Source organism: Platalea leucorodia (genome assembly GCF_965183815.1).
Source record: "Platalea leucorodia genome assembly, chromosome: 14".
Lineage (NCBI taxonomy): Eukaryota > Metazoa > Chordata > Aves > Pelecaniformes > Threskiornithidae > Platalea > Platalea leucorodia.
In genome coordinates, this window is record NC_138836.1 from 8,759,649 (window position 1) to 8,773,432 (window position 13,784).

Genomic DNA, 13,784 nt, shown 5'->3' on the forward strand with positions numbered 1-13,784 from the left:
CCTCCGGCCGCTGGGATGGGGGAGTGAGGCGAGGAACCCATGCTGAGACGGTTCCGTACCACGCATACATACACGCATCTTTCACGCCGGCCAGCCCGCAGCACGGTGCCGCCTCTCCTAAGCCGCACCTCCCGGCCCTGGGGCGAAGCCGCCATCGAGCGCGTATGGAAATTTCCACTGCTCTGCGGCTGGGCAGGGCCGGCGAGCGGGGGGGCGCCGCCGGCGGAGGGCAGCGCGCCGAGCCCTTCGCTTGAGCCCCTTCTGCTTGCAAAGCCTTTATGTTGCTCCGGACCGCGCAGCCGCCGGCAGAGCTGCTCTGATGAGACCTGCAGGGGCTTCGCCCCTGGAAATCCTCCCGTGCGGCTGCGATGTGCGCCACGGCAGCGAAGGGTGGCGCCTCCCCCCGCCCCAGCCCCCCGCCCCAGCCCCCCGCCTCGAGAGGGGAAGGCCGGACGCTGCCTCCCGACACGCGCAGCCCCAGCCGCGGGAAGGCCGGGGCCCCGGCTGCCGTGGCCGCGGGTGGGCTGAAGGGCGGGGGCTCCCGGCGGCCGGGCCGCGGGGAGCGGCCGCCGCCGCAGAGGAAGCGGGGGCGGCGGGGGAAGCGCCGCGTGCCCGCCCGCTCCTCACAGGCCGCGCGCCAGCCCCGCTTCCTGCGCGCGCGGGACGCGGCGCATGCGCGGCGCACGCACCGTCCCGTCCCCGCGCCGTGAGGCGGGCGGGAAGATGGCGCTGTGCTGCCGCCCCGGGGGCCGCTGGGGCGGCCGCGCTCCCCTGCGGCGGCCCGCGCTGAGGCGGCGGCCGCCCGCCGGGCGGCCCGCGGAGGGGCTGGAGGCCGGGTCCCCGGCGCGGCCCTACGCGGTGGCCGGCGTTGACGAGGCGGCGAGCGCGGAGGAGCTGCTCGAGGTGTGCCGCCGGCGGCACTTCCTGCGGGGCGGCGCGGAGCCGCGGCCGGCCCTGCCCTGGCGCGCCTACCTCAGCGGCTGCCACCCGGGCTTCGGGCCGCTGGGCGTGGCGCTGCGGGGCAACCTGGCGGCCCAGTGGTGGGACTCGGTGCTGGCTTTCCGGGAGCAGGTGTTCGCGGTGGATGCCCCGCTCCACGCCCCGCCCGCCGCCGGCGGCGACCGGCGGGCCGGGCAGGGCCTCCGGCTGCTGCACTCGGAGACGCTGCGCGAAGCGCTCCGGGAGAGGGGCTGCGGCCGGGAGCCGGGCGCTCCGTCTCTGGAAGAAGTGCTCGGGACGGCGGGGACGCTTCGTGAGAGCCTGCTGCCCGGTGGGTCCCTCGGCCGCCACCGCAGGGGCGAGGCGGGTCTCTGGAGAGCGCTGGGCAGCCCGGCCGCCGGCTCGCGTTTGTCTTGCGGGGAGCCAAGCAGCTGCGTTTAAGGGAATTTTCCAGTTGTGTTCGAGCGCTGGGAAAGTCTCATCCGCATGCTGTGAGCTTGTGTCCTTTTCAAGGACCTGAGCAGCATGACTGCCGAAGCGCACACCGGCTGCTTTCCCTTGTAATTGGGGGAAAGGCAGGTTAAAGTCACCGTTGCCGAAGTACTCGGAGCAATCAGGCTGCGGACTGCTGAGCTGCTCCGCAAAACATTAACGCTAGTGGGACTGCACATATGAACAGCACGTGTATCATATGCACTACATTCACTCTCCGTAGAACTAAAAATTTAAACTTTTTCCTGTGGCTACTAAAATTAGCGATTTGTCTTTTGACAGGTGCTTTGGCGCAATATGTTAGCTGCTTAGAACTGGTGAACAAAAGATTGCCTTGTGGCCTTGCTCAAACTGGAGTGTGCTTTCACTCTATTCCAGAAAGCGAACAACACAACACAAACCTTAGAAGGTAGAGTAATAGAGGGAATTAATCCCTTTTTATACTTAAAGCAGCTGTTTGCACTTGTTTTACTTTTGGATTATTTTTGAATACTGTCTCTTGCTTTTTCCCTGTTATTTTTGAAGGAGTTAACTTGCTGACCTTGCTATTGTTTAAAGAATAGGCGAAAGGACCACGTCTTTGCTTGCATGGTTTAGCTCTCCCAGAACTGCAGGACAGTGGCTCGATTACTGGTTACGCCAGAGGCTCCAATGGTGGAGAAAGGTAACGGCAGCGTACCCCTGGGAAAACTTGGCCTGCTCCTTTGTATCTCGGAGAGAGGGGGGAATAGACACCCTGATCGGTTTTATGGTGCTATATTGCTTGTCTCTTCTTGTCACTGAAATACATGAATTTCTTGTGAGAAACGAGAAAAATACTTAAGTTTATGACAAGTAGTTAAGTAGCTTACAATGTGACTTGCAGAAAGGCAAATGTTTTGCGTTTGTAATTGATTTGAGATCAAAATGCTGTAAAACAATAAGGAGATTTGGGCTGTAATTCATAAAAATCTCTTGCTGAAAATCACAGCCTTCAGCTTGCATTGCAGACTTGTTTTTTGTAGTTAATACAGCATGCACAGTAGTGATTACCTCTTATATCTTTAATTTTCAGTTTGCGGTAGGCCCATCTAACTTCAGCAGCAGTGACTTTCAGGATGAAGAAGGAAGAAGAGGATTTAATTTGCATTACAGCTTTCCTTGGGGGACAGAAACAATAGAAACATTGAAGAACCTTGGTGATACTGAACTGTTACAGATGTATCCAGGGGATAGTGCAAAATTACTTGTAAGCTTTATTATATTAAAAACCTTTTTTTATAAAGATGATAATGTGTGAGAGAAATGGTTTCTTTGCTGGTCCGGTTGCTTAGCATGTGACTATCTTCATATTTGTTTATTGTGAAAGCAGGGCAATTGATAGTCTGCAGTCAGACCTTCATTTCCAAAAGCAGATAAAATACTGTTTAGGTGGGTTTCTGTGCAAGGAGTTAATTCTTTGAAATTAGAAATTAGCTTTATTGACAAGACAGCTGTTGTCAGTTGCATAGCCTTTACCTTTATCTGTGAGCAGATGTCAAGACAAACTCAGTCTGTGTTTTGCAGTGTTAAGTTCGCATCAAAAAAAAAACCCCTATAAATTGATTTTTCTTTCTGTAGCTTGTCCAGTTCCGTATATGTAGAAGTATATGTGGGTTAATGGATTATAAACACTGCAAATGGCTTTATAGAAGTTACCACACTCAGAAGGGGGAATGGACCAGAGGAAGACCTTTCCGCTGAATATACTGGAGAGGGACAAACTGCTAGCGAATGGCAACGTTCAAAAAGTCAGGCTGAACAGTTAAAATGAGAGTAACTTGGTATTTTACCAGTAAATCGCAACCTTCTCCTTCTCGTGACAGTCCTGTCTGTCTTTCCTGGTTTTGCAGCTCATTTCTATACAGAAGGCAGAAGACTGTAACGTAACCTACAAAACTGTGGGTTACGTAGTGATTTCTCAGAATGTGGGGACAGATCCTTGTGGTCACTTGGAAGTAATCTACAAACCTCCAAAAGAAAATGCAGAGTTTCAAGTGTATTGGCCGTACATTTAAATTTATGATCAGAGGGGCAGGACAAGAAAATAATCCCATCCTGCTTTGATGATGGCTTTCCCCAGTGTTACAATCTTATCTAGTTACTGTTACGCTTTTAAGATTGCTGGTAACTTTTTTCAAATATATGCCTGATTGTATTTTAAATGTAATAAGGGTGCTTGAGCTCAATGCCTCATTATACATTTAAAGTAAACAAAAGGCAGAGACATTATTTGAGGTATCCTTTTTTGGTTTTGTTTTTTTTTTCTCTCATCAGGGCCGAGATGGAAGGAAGAATGTTATTCCTCATGTTCTGTCTGTGAGTGGAAATCTGGACCGAGGAGCATTAGCATATCTCTTTGATTCTCTACAGCTAGCTGAGAATCCATTAACAAAAAAGAAAAACTCACAGAGAAAGGTAACTTTTTGTAGAAAATGTAAGGAAGAATGGACGGTGGAAGGCAGGGGCAGGTCTAAGTACAGAACCCACAGACAGTGTGGTAAATTCAGGCATGGAAATATCTGCGTTTGCCACATCTCCATGCTCTCTTCCCTTCCCCAACAGGTGCAGACAGAATGCTTTTCACTGGTAGCAAGAGGCTGCCCCCACGGGACTGCCTCTGCGGTCCTTCGCACCCACAGAAGCAATTAGCAATTTTTCTCTCATTCTGAGGTCACCCGTCCTGTTTTACCTTCTCTCTGATGAGAATGTAGCTCTTGCCGTGCAAGTGATAAGGAGTTAAGAGGAACCGGACTGTAGCTGCGGTGCGGGGAAAGAGGAGTTTGTCTCTTCTGGCAGCATTTGAAGGTTGCTGAGAAGAGTAGAAAAAGTGGGTCGCAGGTGGTAGCGGGGCATTTCCCCAAGGACCATCATTATTTCCACTTTTTCCCTGGTTTTCTGGAGTAAGAGTGCTAGCTTTCAGACAGCACTTGTTAATCAAAGAGGCAGTAGACTGGGTGGTAGCTGACTGCTGGGCTGTCTCTGATCACTCTGTTTCCATTAAAGATGATGGAGCTCTGCTAACAAAAATTCATCTCTTTTCTGGGGCTCAGCCGCAAGGGAATAATTTCTGCCATGCTAACCTAGCCGGCATGTGTGCTAGTTATATGAAATACAGCTTGCTTCTAATTCAGGATTTTGTGTTATGAGAAAATTTTGCATGTTTAGAAATTTCCGTGAAAAAATTTTAATATTTCCTATTCCAGCTACTAGGAAGAAAACTAACTCTGTCCCAGCCAAAACCAGGACAGTATGTTTAGACTAATTTCACAGTAAATACATTTAGTAATCTGTTGCTTTTTGTAAAATTATTAGGTACTTAAGCTTCATCCTTGTTTAGCGCCTCTTAAAGTGGCCTTGGATGTAGGAAAAGGTCCAACAACAGAGCTGAGACAGGTACGTTGTACGAAAGAACTTAAATTTTGAGCATTGACTTTCCATGTAGCCTCCTGTTACAACTGAGACACTGTTTGTGGTGGTGAAAATCATGCTGTACAGATTTCACAGTGCTTTTGCTATGCAGTTTGTGAGTCGCGGCCAAAGGTGCACACTGCAGACAGTGGGTAGTACGTGCCTTCTTTGCGTTAACACCCTGCTTTTAGTACTGTTAACAGAGTTGGTACTTGTTCCATGCAAAATGAAGGAAAATAAATAACACAAATCCCTCTCAGGTTCTTAATCTTTCAGAATTATCTTAATGCATGGGTCACATCTTCAGAAGGATTTGTAGAAGTTTTTATTTAAGTCGGTCATTAACCCAGTCCCCACAGAAGGGAGAAAACTTACACTGGCATGTTTTTAAATAGAAATGGAGATTTGATTGCCAGGCTGCTTTCTACTTTGAGATTGTTTCAGCCAGAAAATGAACACTGGCTAGGAATGCTAATACCACACACACTAGAGTTTTAATGGTCTCTTTGTATAGGATTTCAAACCCTCAAAGTCTGTCTTTTAACTTCCGTTTTTAAATAAACACAGGTTTGTCAAGGATTGTTCAATGAACTGTCAGAAAACAGAATTTCTGTATGGCCGGGTTATCTTGAAACCGTGCAGGTATCTCTGGAACAGCTTTATACAAAGTAAGGAGAAACAGTCTTTTGTAAATTAAACTATGAAGGTGAAAGATGACTTTCTGTGGACTAGCGAAAGTATGCCTGTTTTCAGTAAGAAGTCATCGAGTGCAGTAACCACATGACTGAAGGCATGTATCCCAAACTATGAACTTGGATTCAATTAGTTTTATTACAAAGAGCAATGTCAGTTCATTTTTAAAGTTAAGTGAAGTATAACTTCAATAACACATGTTATTGTTGTTTCTCTGGAACTGTGAAATGCCTTTTTAGGGACTCTTCTATTGAAAATAAATTTGTTAAGACGGGTCATAAGCTCACAGAATCTGTTTCCCACCCTCACCCCCATTTTTGCATCGGGACTGGTTCTGTGTTTCGTTCTTAAGTACTACTTCAAACAGTTCACTGTGTCTAGTCTTGAACTTAAAAGTTCTTCCAAGTCTGGAAGCGTTGCCGTTAGTGTATGTGACAGAATTATTTGTGCAGGTAACTACTATTGCAGTTGAGACCTTCATATATGATTTGTTGATCAGGAGTGAATTTTGAGCATATCACTGCTCATGTCAATGGATCTTGAGCACATTGATGAATATTTTTCCCCGCGAGAAAATAAATACGACTATTTGTTCTGTGCAGTAGTCTTCTAAGTAAGTCTGGCTATTAAATAGCAGAAGAAAGATATAGTCTGCTTCTACAAAAATACTGTTGTAATAGGTCACCAAATAACGTTCTTTTTACGTACAGAAGTAACTAAATAATTCAAAGAAATGTAATCAGCAAAGCAAGGAATGGCAACAAGAAAACTGGTGTCTTCACACTGGACTTAGCACAGTATAGCAAAAATAAATATTTACAGCTTATGGTCATTTGTACATAACTTATCTGAATTTTTCATACAGCAAAAGCAGTAACAGGTGTGCTCTTTTCTTTGCAGGTACGATGAGATGAGTGTCCTCTTCATGGTCTTGATAACTGATGCCACTCTAGAGAATGGAGTGGTCCAGCTGAGAAGCAGAGACACCACCATGAAGGAAATGATGCACATTTCTAGGCTGAAGGACTTTTTAACTAAGTATGTAACATCAGCCAAAAATGTGTAAACTTAAATTCGTTGAATAAAAGGAATTTCTTAAACATCTGTGCCTGAATGGGCTTCTACAGTGTCATGGACTCAGTGGTTTCTCTGCAAATAGTTCTGCTAAAACTTGGTGGTGCATCTGTTTTCTGTCAAATCTAGACCATCTAGGTCTTCCAGGTTACCTTGAAAAGAGGGAAGAGATTAACTCGTCCCTTGTTAGCAAGGCTAACCATATTCTCTTTCATGTCTTCAGTTTTACTGTCTCATTGAAAATACTCCATCCTAACCTAAAAATTTCGTCTTTCATCTATATATTGCTGACACAATTATGGTCTCTGGTGGAAAATGGTATTTTATATAAAAGACTTCCAAATCTTAAATGTTTTAATAACATCAGTAAGTTCGTAGGAATGTATTTTAATCACATGGCCTCAGTTCTTCAACATTTAAGCTACTTCATCTTGCACTTGATAAACATAATCAGAAATACATTATTGAGAGTAACAGGAAATAGAAGAAATAAATTGTAAACGGTTTTTGACAAGCATTTTTGTGGACAAAAAATGTATCTACATAGAAAATGGTGGAAAAAGACTAATGTGTGATCATATTTACCCTATACCTAAGTGTTGTAGTCAAAATCGGATACAAGAGTTTGCATAGATACGGAATTGAGTGATTCTGATCTTCTGTAGATCTACTGTGTGTGTACAGCTGGTTAAGCCACTGTATTAAAGTGCTTTAAGTTGTATGCCACAAGGCATGCAGCCGCTGATAGTCACCAATGTCATGAAACACAAGAACTTGCCTTAAAAATTTCTTCTATTAACGTGGTGCTTATTTAACTATAAACAAATTATTTGTAAATAATATTAATTGCTGCATAGTGTAATTATGCTAGATATAATGCAAGGTTAGCATAGTGTGGCTGTGTGACTTACTGAACTCATGGAATTCTACGTAAGCTGGCTATGGAATGACGTTAAAACAACCCAGAAACATCTAAGAAACAGCCGATAGCAGGATGCAGAATTTGTTCTGGAGTTAACTGTCCCAAAAGGTGATTTTAGCATCCTACCCCTACTCTGAGAGCTGAAGTAATGTTGAACTGAGAAATGGCCATCCTTGCTGCTAGGTAGCAGCAGGTACAAAGGCCAAATACAGATCCTGTAGCGTGTGCCTAAGAGGACAACACAGTTGGGATATTTTGTTTTTAATACTTGACTGAAGGCTTTTGATTATCTTATGTTTGCATACAATCCAGTTTCTATTTCAGGAGAAGTGTTAAATGTACAGGAGCTTGGGTCTGGGTGAAAGCTTTACATCATTTATTCCTTTCTATTTATTCATCAGATGCATATAATGCCAGACTATATATTGTGTCCAGCAGGATCTTACCTGACAGTGATGGCATTGGTTTGGTTCATTTTGGTTTTTATGGTGCTGTTTGGGCAATAAGCTGGTGTTTGTCTAATGGATTGCTGTTTGGGTCTTCGTTAATTCCAATTTTTATCCGTTCTGCTTTTTCTTTTAAGTTGAAGTCCCTAGAGATTATGACTTGGGGAATTTGCTTGCTAGTAGAGAACAAGTAGTATTGTCTGTCTACAAAATAATTAGGCCAGGACACTAGTATCTAAACATCATCTCTTTCTGTGCAGGCTTGGTGGTACTTGCCACATCTGAGGACTGAAAGATTCTTTAAAAATACATGATTAAGTTAATCACAAAAAAGATCTTACCTTGTACTCAGTCTCTGATGAGGACCTTTGAATAGACTGTAGCACACGCTCTCTGCTCTGCTAAAAGCCAAAATAACATAATTCGTAATTGCTTTTTTTGGTACAGATACACAACAGAAAAATTAATGTTTCATCAGCAACTTGGTCACTAATAGCGTCTCCTGCATGGTTTCATAATGAGGCTGTTGAATTTTTGAGTCATAGGATGGTGATAGGCTTTTTATTTGGGGTTGTTTGCTTTCCCCCCCCTTAAAAGAATCTTAAAGTTATTCTGATTTCTCTGTAGTAAGTAAGCAATTTCAGTATGTAACTGCTACTATTTAAACCCTGCCTCTCCCCAGCAAAATCCCAATAGAACATATTTGTGTGCATCAGATGTTCCAATGTTAATGCTTGAGTTTTTCACCTTTTTCATCTTCTCTTCTAATAATAGAACAGTTGACGTATTCTTCCTCTGGTTTAACAGGCTCTGGATTAAAGATGATGAACAGCAGTTAACTCAATTACAAGAGACTGACCTGATTTTTTTTTTTTTTTAATAATCTTGAAACAAAGCAGCAAGCATATTGAATATAATTCTGCCATGCTTTCTGTAGGGTTCATGGGCCTTATCAGAGCTCTTGTCGCTGCCCTTGCAGGCTTTATGGGTAGAATGCTGATGGATATCTGGCATGAGCAGCTGCACAGAGCACTGAGCTAACACAGCAGAGCAGCTAGAATTCTGTCTATGAACAGGAAGGCAGATTTGTTCAGAGAGAACGATTCCCTTTTTGCTATTTAGAAACAGGAAACAGAATACCTTTGCTGTTGGTTTGGGGGTTTCTTTTTGCCTTGAAAATATTGGTATTCACATTTAAGGCAAATGCAGAAAACTACAAGATAATAGCATCATGGCTTTCATGTAACGTCTTTGTTATTGCGTATTTTCTGCAATTGAAGTAGTGCAATGTCTTAACGTAGGTCAGTTGCTTCGTTGTCTAGCATTCATAATTTCAGTTTGAACTGACTTTGAGTCTTGTCAAAGTTAAACATGAAATGAAGAGCTACTGTGTACTGAACAGTTTTGAACAGAACGCAGGAGCTACATACGTTTTATTTTCCTACAACTTGCATATAGCCCAATTTTGTCTCAGTAAATGGGCATTGCACTGCTGATCTACTTACTATCTTTTAATTTTCTTTTCTTCTGAAATGGCTATTTCAGTCCTCACCATGAGTTTCCAAATGCAATTCTTCATTTTACTTCTGTTTACAGTAGATTTTTGTATAGAACTTGAGTTCATCTAACCAGTTGCAGTTTTGGCTGCATGTTATTTACCGGTAGTGCCAAATGGGGATCCTGAGGGACTTCAAATAATGCCTCTGCCAGGCACTGTCAGTAGGAGTATTAGCTCACTTACTGAGTGGTAGTAGGTGTCCCCTTCTGCTGCTTTGGCAATACCTGAAGAAATTCGCCCATACTAGGTGCAAATAGGAGAATAGCACTCTTCAACCAAACTCCCACAAGTGAGTTTCACGACTGCATGGGGAGTAACATGACCTTACCAATCTCTGTGTATGTGACGTAGTTCGCAGACTCTTCTGCATTCATTGTTGAAGTAAGGCCAGTTGAGGACCTAGCAGACTTAATTTTTTCTACAAATTGTAAAAGAAAAACAAACGCATATATCACTTTTTCTTAGAGGGAAATAAACAGCTCTTTTTTTTTTTTTTTTTTTTTTTTTAGAATTTCCTCTCTTTACTAAGAACAATGAGGTCCAATTCCTTCCAACATTTATGTGTATTAAATTAGATGTTGCTTTGCTTCCCCCATCGCAGACCTGCCATCTAAAACATAGCTCGGAGGTTTTGCCTTGTCAATGTCTCGTTAAGTTGCCTATGCTGGTTAAGAGACTTGACAACATCCTAAAATACCAAGAGCATAACTCCACTTATAACATGATGTTTACACACTAAAATGTATTGACAACATAAATGAGCACCTCTGGAAAGTGAAACAGACATTCAAATAACTCACTTGCTTTATATGAAGGAATTATGAAAAGAGGAATTGCCAGAGCAAATCCTATAACGAATAGAAACAGGATCAGCCCAAGAGAAATGATCAAGGGTTGAGAATGGCTTCTCTCTTCTGCCAAAAAGAAAAAAAAAAAAAAGGTGTTTATGCAATGAAATGTTGTTTCATATTTCAAGTATTTTCTGTAAATTAAAATCAAGCCTTTGCATTTCTTTCAGCTTTTGGATTAACTGTAGTTAATGTAAGTACTCAGGAGAGTCCCAAATGCACACTGCCACTGCAGAAGGAAGGGAGCTTGCTGGTGCCAGTAGACTCTCTCTTTCGTAGGACCAGAGAGAAAAAAGAAACTAGACTCTCCCCAAGGTGGAGCAAGGTGGACCAGGGCCCAAGATTCACCAAAAGTGAATCTTCTACAGTCATCCTTCATGGTCAGTTCAACTTCTACTACTATCTAGGCTGCATGGAATTCTATCTTTTTGCATTAATTTTAAAAACTCAAATTATTTTTTCTTGTAAAAAATATATTTATATTGAACATTACATTGCAGGAACAAAATTGCTGGCTAAAAAACTTGCATTATTATAACTTTCTGAATTTTCTGTAGTCCCCGTTTATCAACAGTGGTAAACCGTTTCACGCATGCATACCTGCTAATGTAAAGTTGAAACTGTTGCTGTATTTTGTATTATTGCGAAAGCTGTTTTCAGCTTTGCATTTATAGGTTCCAAAGTCACTAGAGGAATTGATAAATAGAAAAATCACAGCTGCTTTGCTCTTGTACATCTTTACTGGGTGAGAGATGCTTTGTTTTCCTTTGAAGAATACGTATGTGATAGGAAGAGAGCCGTTCTCTGAGAGACAAGACAGGGTCACGTTCTGGCCTTTCTTTGCTTGAGAGGTGGGTGAGCTCAGCACTGGTTTGGAAATTGGCTCTGTAAAAAGAAAACTGCATCACTGAGTAGAGGACAAGTTCCAAAGCAAGACTTGGAGTTAAGTGGCAACATTGGCAAATGAGATGGGCATCAAGGATGGAGGGCTCAGTGAGCCAGATCAGAATAGCACTGCCGACTCCGAAGGAAATAATAGCCATTTGCAGTAAAGTTCAGCTCTGCAATCAAGGCAGGTGCACACTGCGGTCCAAAACAGTACCTGCCGCAAACAACCCCCTGCCTCCTGCTGCTGCAGATGCATTGCATCAGACACGGCTACGTGCCCCTAAAATAAAATGTGCTGAGAAGGTATACAGCAAGACATACCTAGAAGGGTGAAGTTGAGACTGTTGCTGTATTTTCCACCACTGGAGATGTTATTCTCAGCTTTGCATTTGTATTCACCCACGTCACTGGCAGAGTTGATAGTCAAGTTAAATAAACCGGGAGTCAAGTCTGGCCTCTTTAAAGTGGATACCTTCTGATTGCATTTAAACAATGTGTATCTGACAGGCGGAGATCCAGAGTCTGAGTGGCAGGAGAGGGTCACGTTCTGGTTCATCACTACATTCAAAGTCCTGTGAAGAGGTATGAGCCTGGGATTGGACAGCATCTCTGGAAAGAAGAAACTTCTGAGTGAGTTCACAGCACCTACCATCCAAGAAACTCTCAGATTTTTCCCAAAATATGTTGAGGATCAGGATATACTTATTTCTGTTGAAATAGGGGCTATATTTTTTTTTCCACCTCCAGTAGCGGGCAACACACCTTTGTATTTTTCAAAATCAGTACGCAGCTTCAAACACTTGATGAAAAATGCATGTCTCCATACAAAAGAGAGCATATACACACAAAGCCAACAGATGTATCCACAAGAATCAACAAAAATACTCTTGAACTACAGCAGCAATGAAAATATTAGAAGTATAAACGATAAATATAAATATTATGGGGTGTTAATTGTAGGAGAAAGTAACTTTATATGCTAGTTGAGAGGTAGCATGGGAACCTGAAAGTAAATGCAGTATTTTATTTGTGGCCATATGTGAACAGGCAGAATTAACCTTGTGTAAGTAGACTGAACTACTGAATAGTAGCAGCAGGAGCTTTGTCGGTCTATCGAATTAGTTTGCTTTTATGAAATCATACAAATAAATTTGCAATAAAAGCTTGTAATGCCTTTTAATAGAAAATGGTATTAAACTCATCATGACTAAAATAAATTACGACACTTCTAGAGAGGAAAAATATGTTTTAAGAAGTTAAAGCAATTTTTACTGTACATACAAGTCAGCAAAGAGACAGTTAACTTTGTATAGAAACTTGTAAACTGCCGCACTGCACAGACAGGGGCAAAAGATTTAATTTTACATGAAGGTTTTGGACATTTTTAAATCCCTCCCCCATTTTTTTGTTAACAGTCGATTTCAGCACATATCCCAAAACAACAAAAAAAGAACCTACCTTTGCCATATGCAGTAGTTTTCTGAATCTGCTGAGACATTTGAACTAAGAGAAGAAAAGAAAGCTTTCAGGCAAGAAACAATGGTTCTTGTTTAGAAAGATTTGTAATATGTAAGAAGTATGTCCTTGGCTTACGGTAGGAAAACAGCAGAATTGTGAGAAAGAACATTTTCTTGATACTGAGCAAGACAGCTGGTGAAGTTACACTAATGAGATCTTTGAGGAGTGGCTCTAGGGGTTGAGGAAGTCCTAAATATGGAAACAGTGCTGATCTTTACTGGTGTTTGTGTAAAGACTTTTGTCATGTTCCTCTTTCTTACATTTGACCTATGGCGGAGAGAGCAGTGGGCAGAAGAAAAATCTGTGGAGTGAGGAACAGCAGTTTGGGATATGACTAAATGTTACATACAGTTGTCCTAAAATGTAGCTGACATAATCAGCAGTTTTCCATGTGAGAGCTGTATGGTAGAACCGTGCTGCCGTGCAGTGTACAAGACTACATAATTTTTCTAGCACTGTTCTTATAAGGGAATGAGATCACTGATTCATATCAAACAGTCCTACATTTGCTAGAGAAAATGCAAGTGGTCGTATGGCTGAGACTAAGGCAGTATGTGGTAGGTTTTTTTAGCTGCAATGTAATTTAAAAAAAAACCAAAACTGTCCGAAAAAAGAGAATATACAATCTATAGAAGTTTTAAGATGCTAATAAATATTTATAGTTAGCCAGCTTGTTAAGGAAATATTTTGGTCAAACTTCAAATATTAAGCTGTACTAGAAGGCACAAATCTCAACAGGAACTTGAGTTCAACACCACTGTAGAAACAGATTTGATGACTAATTTGATCATCTAATCAGTAATACAAAGCTACGTAATTACAGCAAGTAGACGTTCTTTATTTGTCATCCTCTGGGCAAAGTAAATGTAATCTTTAGATATATGTGGGCAATGCCTTCTGAAGAACTCTAGGACCTGTTGTACGTGAAGAAGAATGCCTTAAAAGTGCTTTTGTGATCCTTGTCTTATTTCTTTGTC

General features: G+C 42.5%; 2 protein-coding genes across 7 annotated transcripts; one reads left to right on the plus strand and one right to left on the minus strand.

Annotated features, from left to right (window-relative positions):
- Positions 1-723: 723 nt before the first annotated feature.
- POLG2 (DNA polymerase gamma 2, accessory subunit) lies at positions 724-6,673 on the plus strand (the record flags this gene model as incomplete). Its single annotated transcript, XM_082326844.1, has 8 exons — positions 724-1,270; positions 1,714-1,840; positions 1,990-2,095; positions 2,486-2,659; positions 3,727-3,867; positions 4,765-4,845; positions 5,428-5,528; positions 6,454-6,673. The coding sequence occupies 8 exons, from the start codon at positions 724-726 to the stop codon at positions 6,617-6,619; spliced, it is 1,443 nt and encodes a 480-aa protein (XP_082182970.1). The 3' UTR covers positions 6,620-6,673.
- On the minus strand, positions 5,535-12,953 carry MILR1 (mast cell immunoglobulin like receptor 1). Of its 6 annotated transcripts, none has more exons than XM_082326846.1 (10): positions 12,883-12,953; positions 12,748-12,792; positions 11,611-11,898; positions 11,002-11,286; positions 10,354-10,467; positions 9,882-9,971; positions 9,737-9,796; positions 8,743-8,805; positions 8,337-8,393; positions 5,535-6,523 (listed from the first exon to the last, which is right to left on the minus strand). In XM_082326846.1, the coding sequence occupies exons 1-9, from the start codon at positions 12,914-12,916 to the stop codon at positions 8,344-8,346; spliced, it is 1,029 nt and encodes a 342-aa protein (XP_082182972.1). In that variant the 5' UTR covers positions 12,917-12,953; the 3' UTR covers positions 5,535-6,523; positions 8,337-8,343. The 6 variants fall into 6 exon arrangements, with proteins under 6 accessions (XP_082182972.1, XP_082182971.1, XP_082182974.1 ...); XM_082326845.1 differs by having other exon boundaries at positions 8,337-8,396; XM_082326848.1 differs by lacking the exon at positions 9,737-9,796.
- Positions 12,954-13,784: the final 831 nt, after the last annotated feature.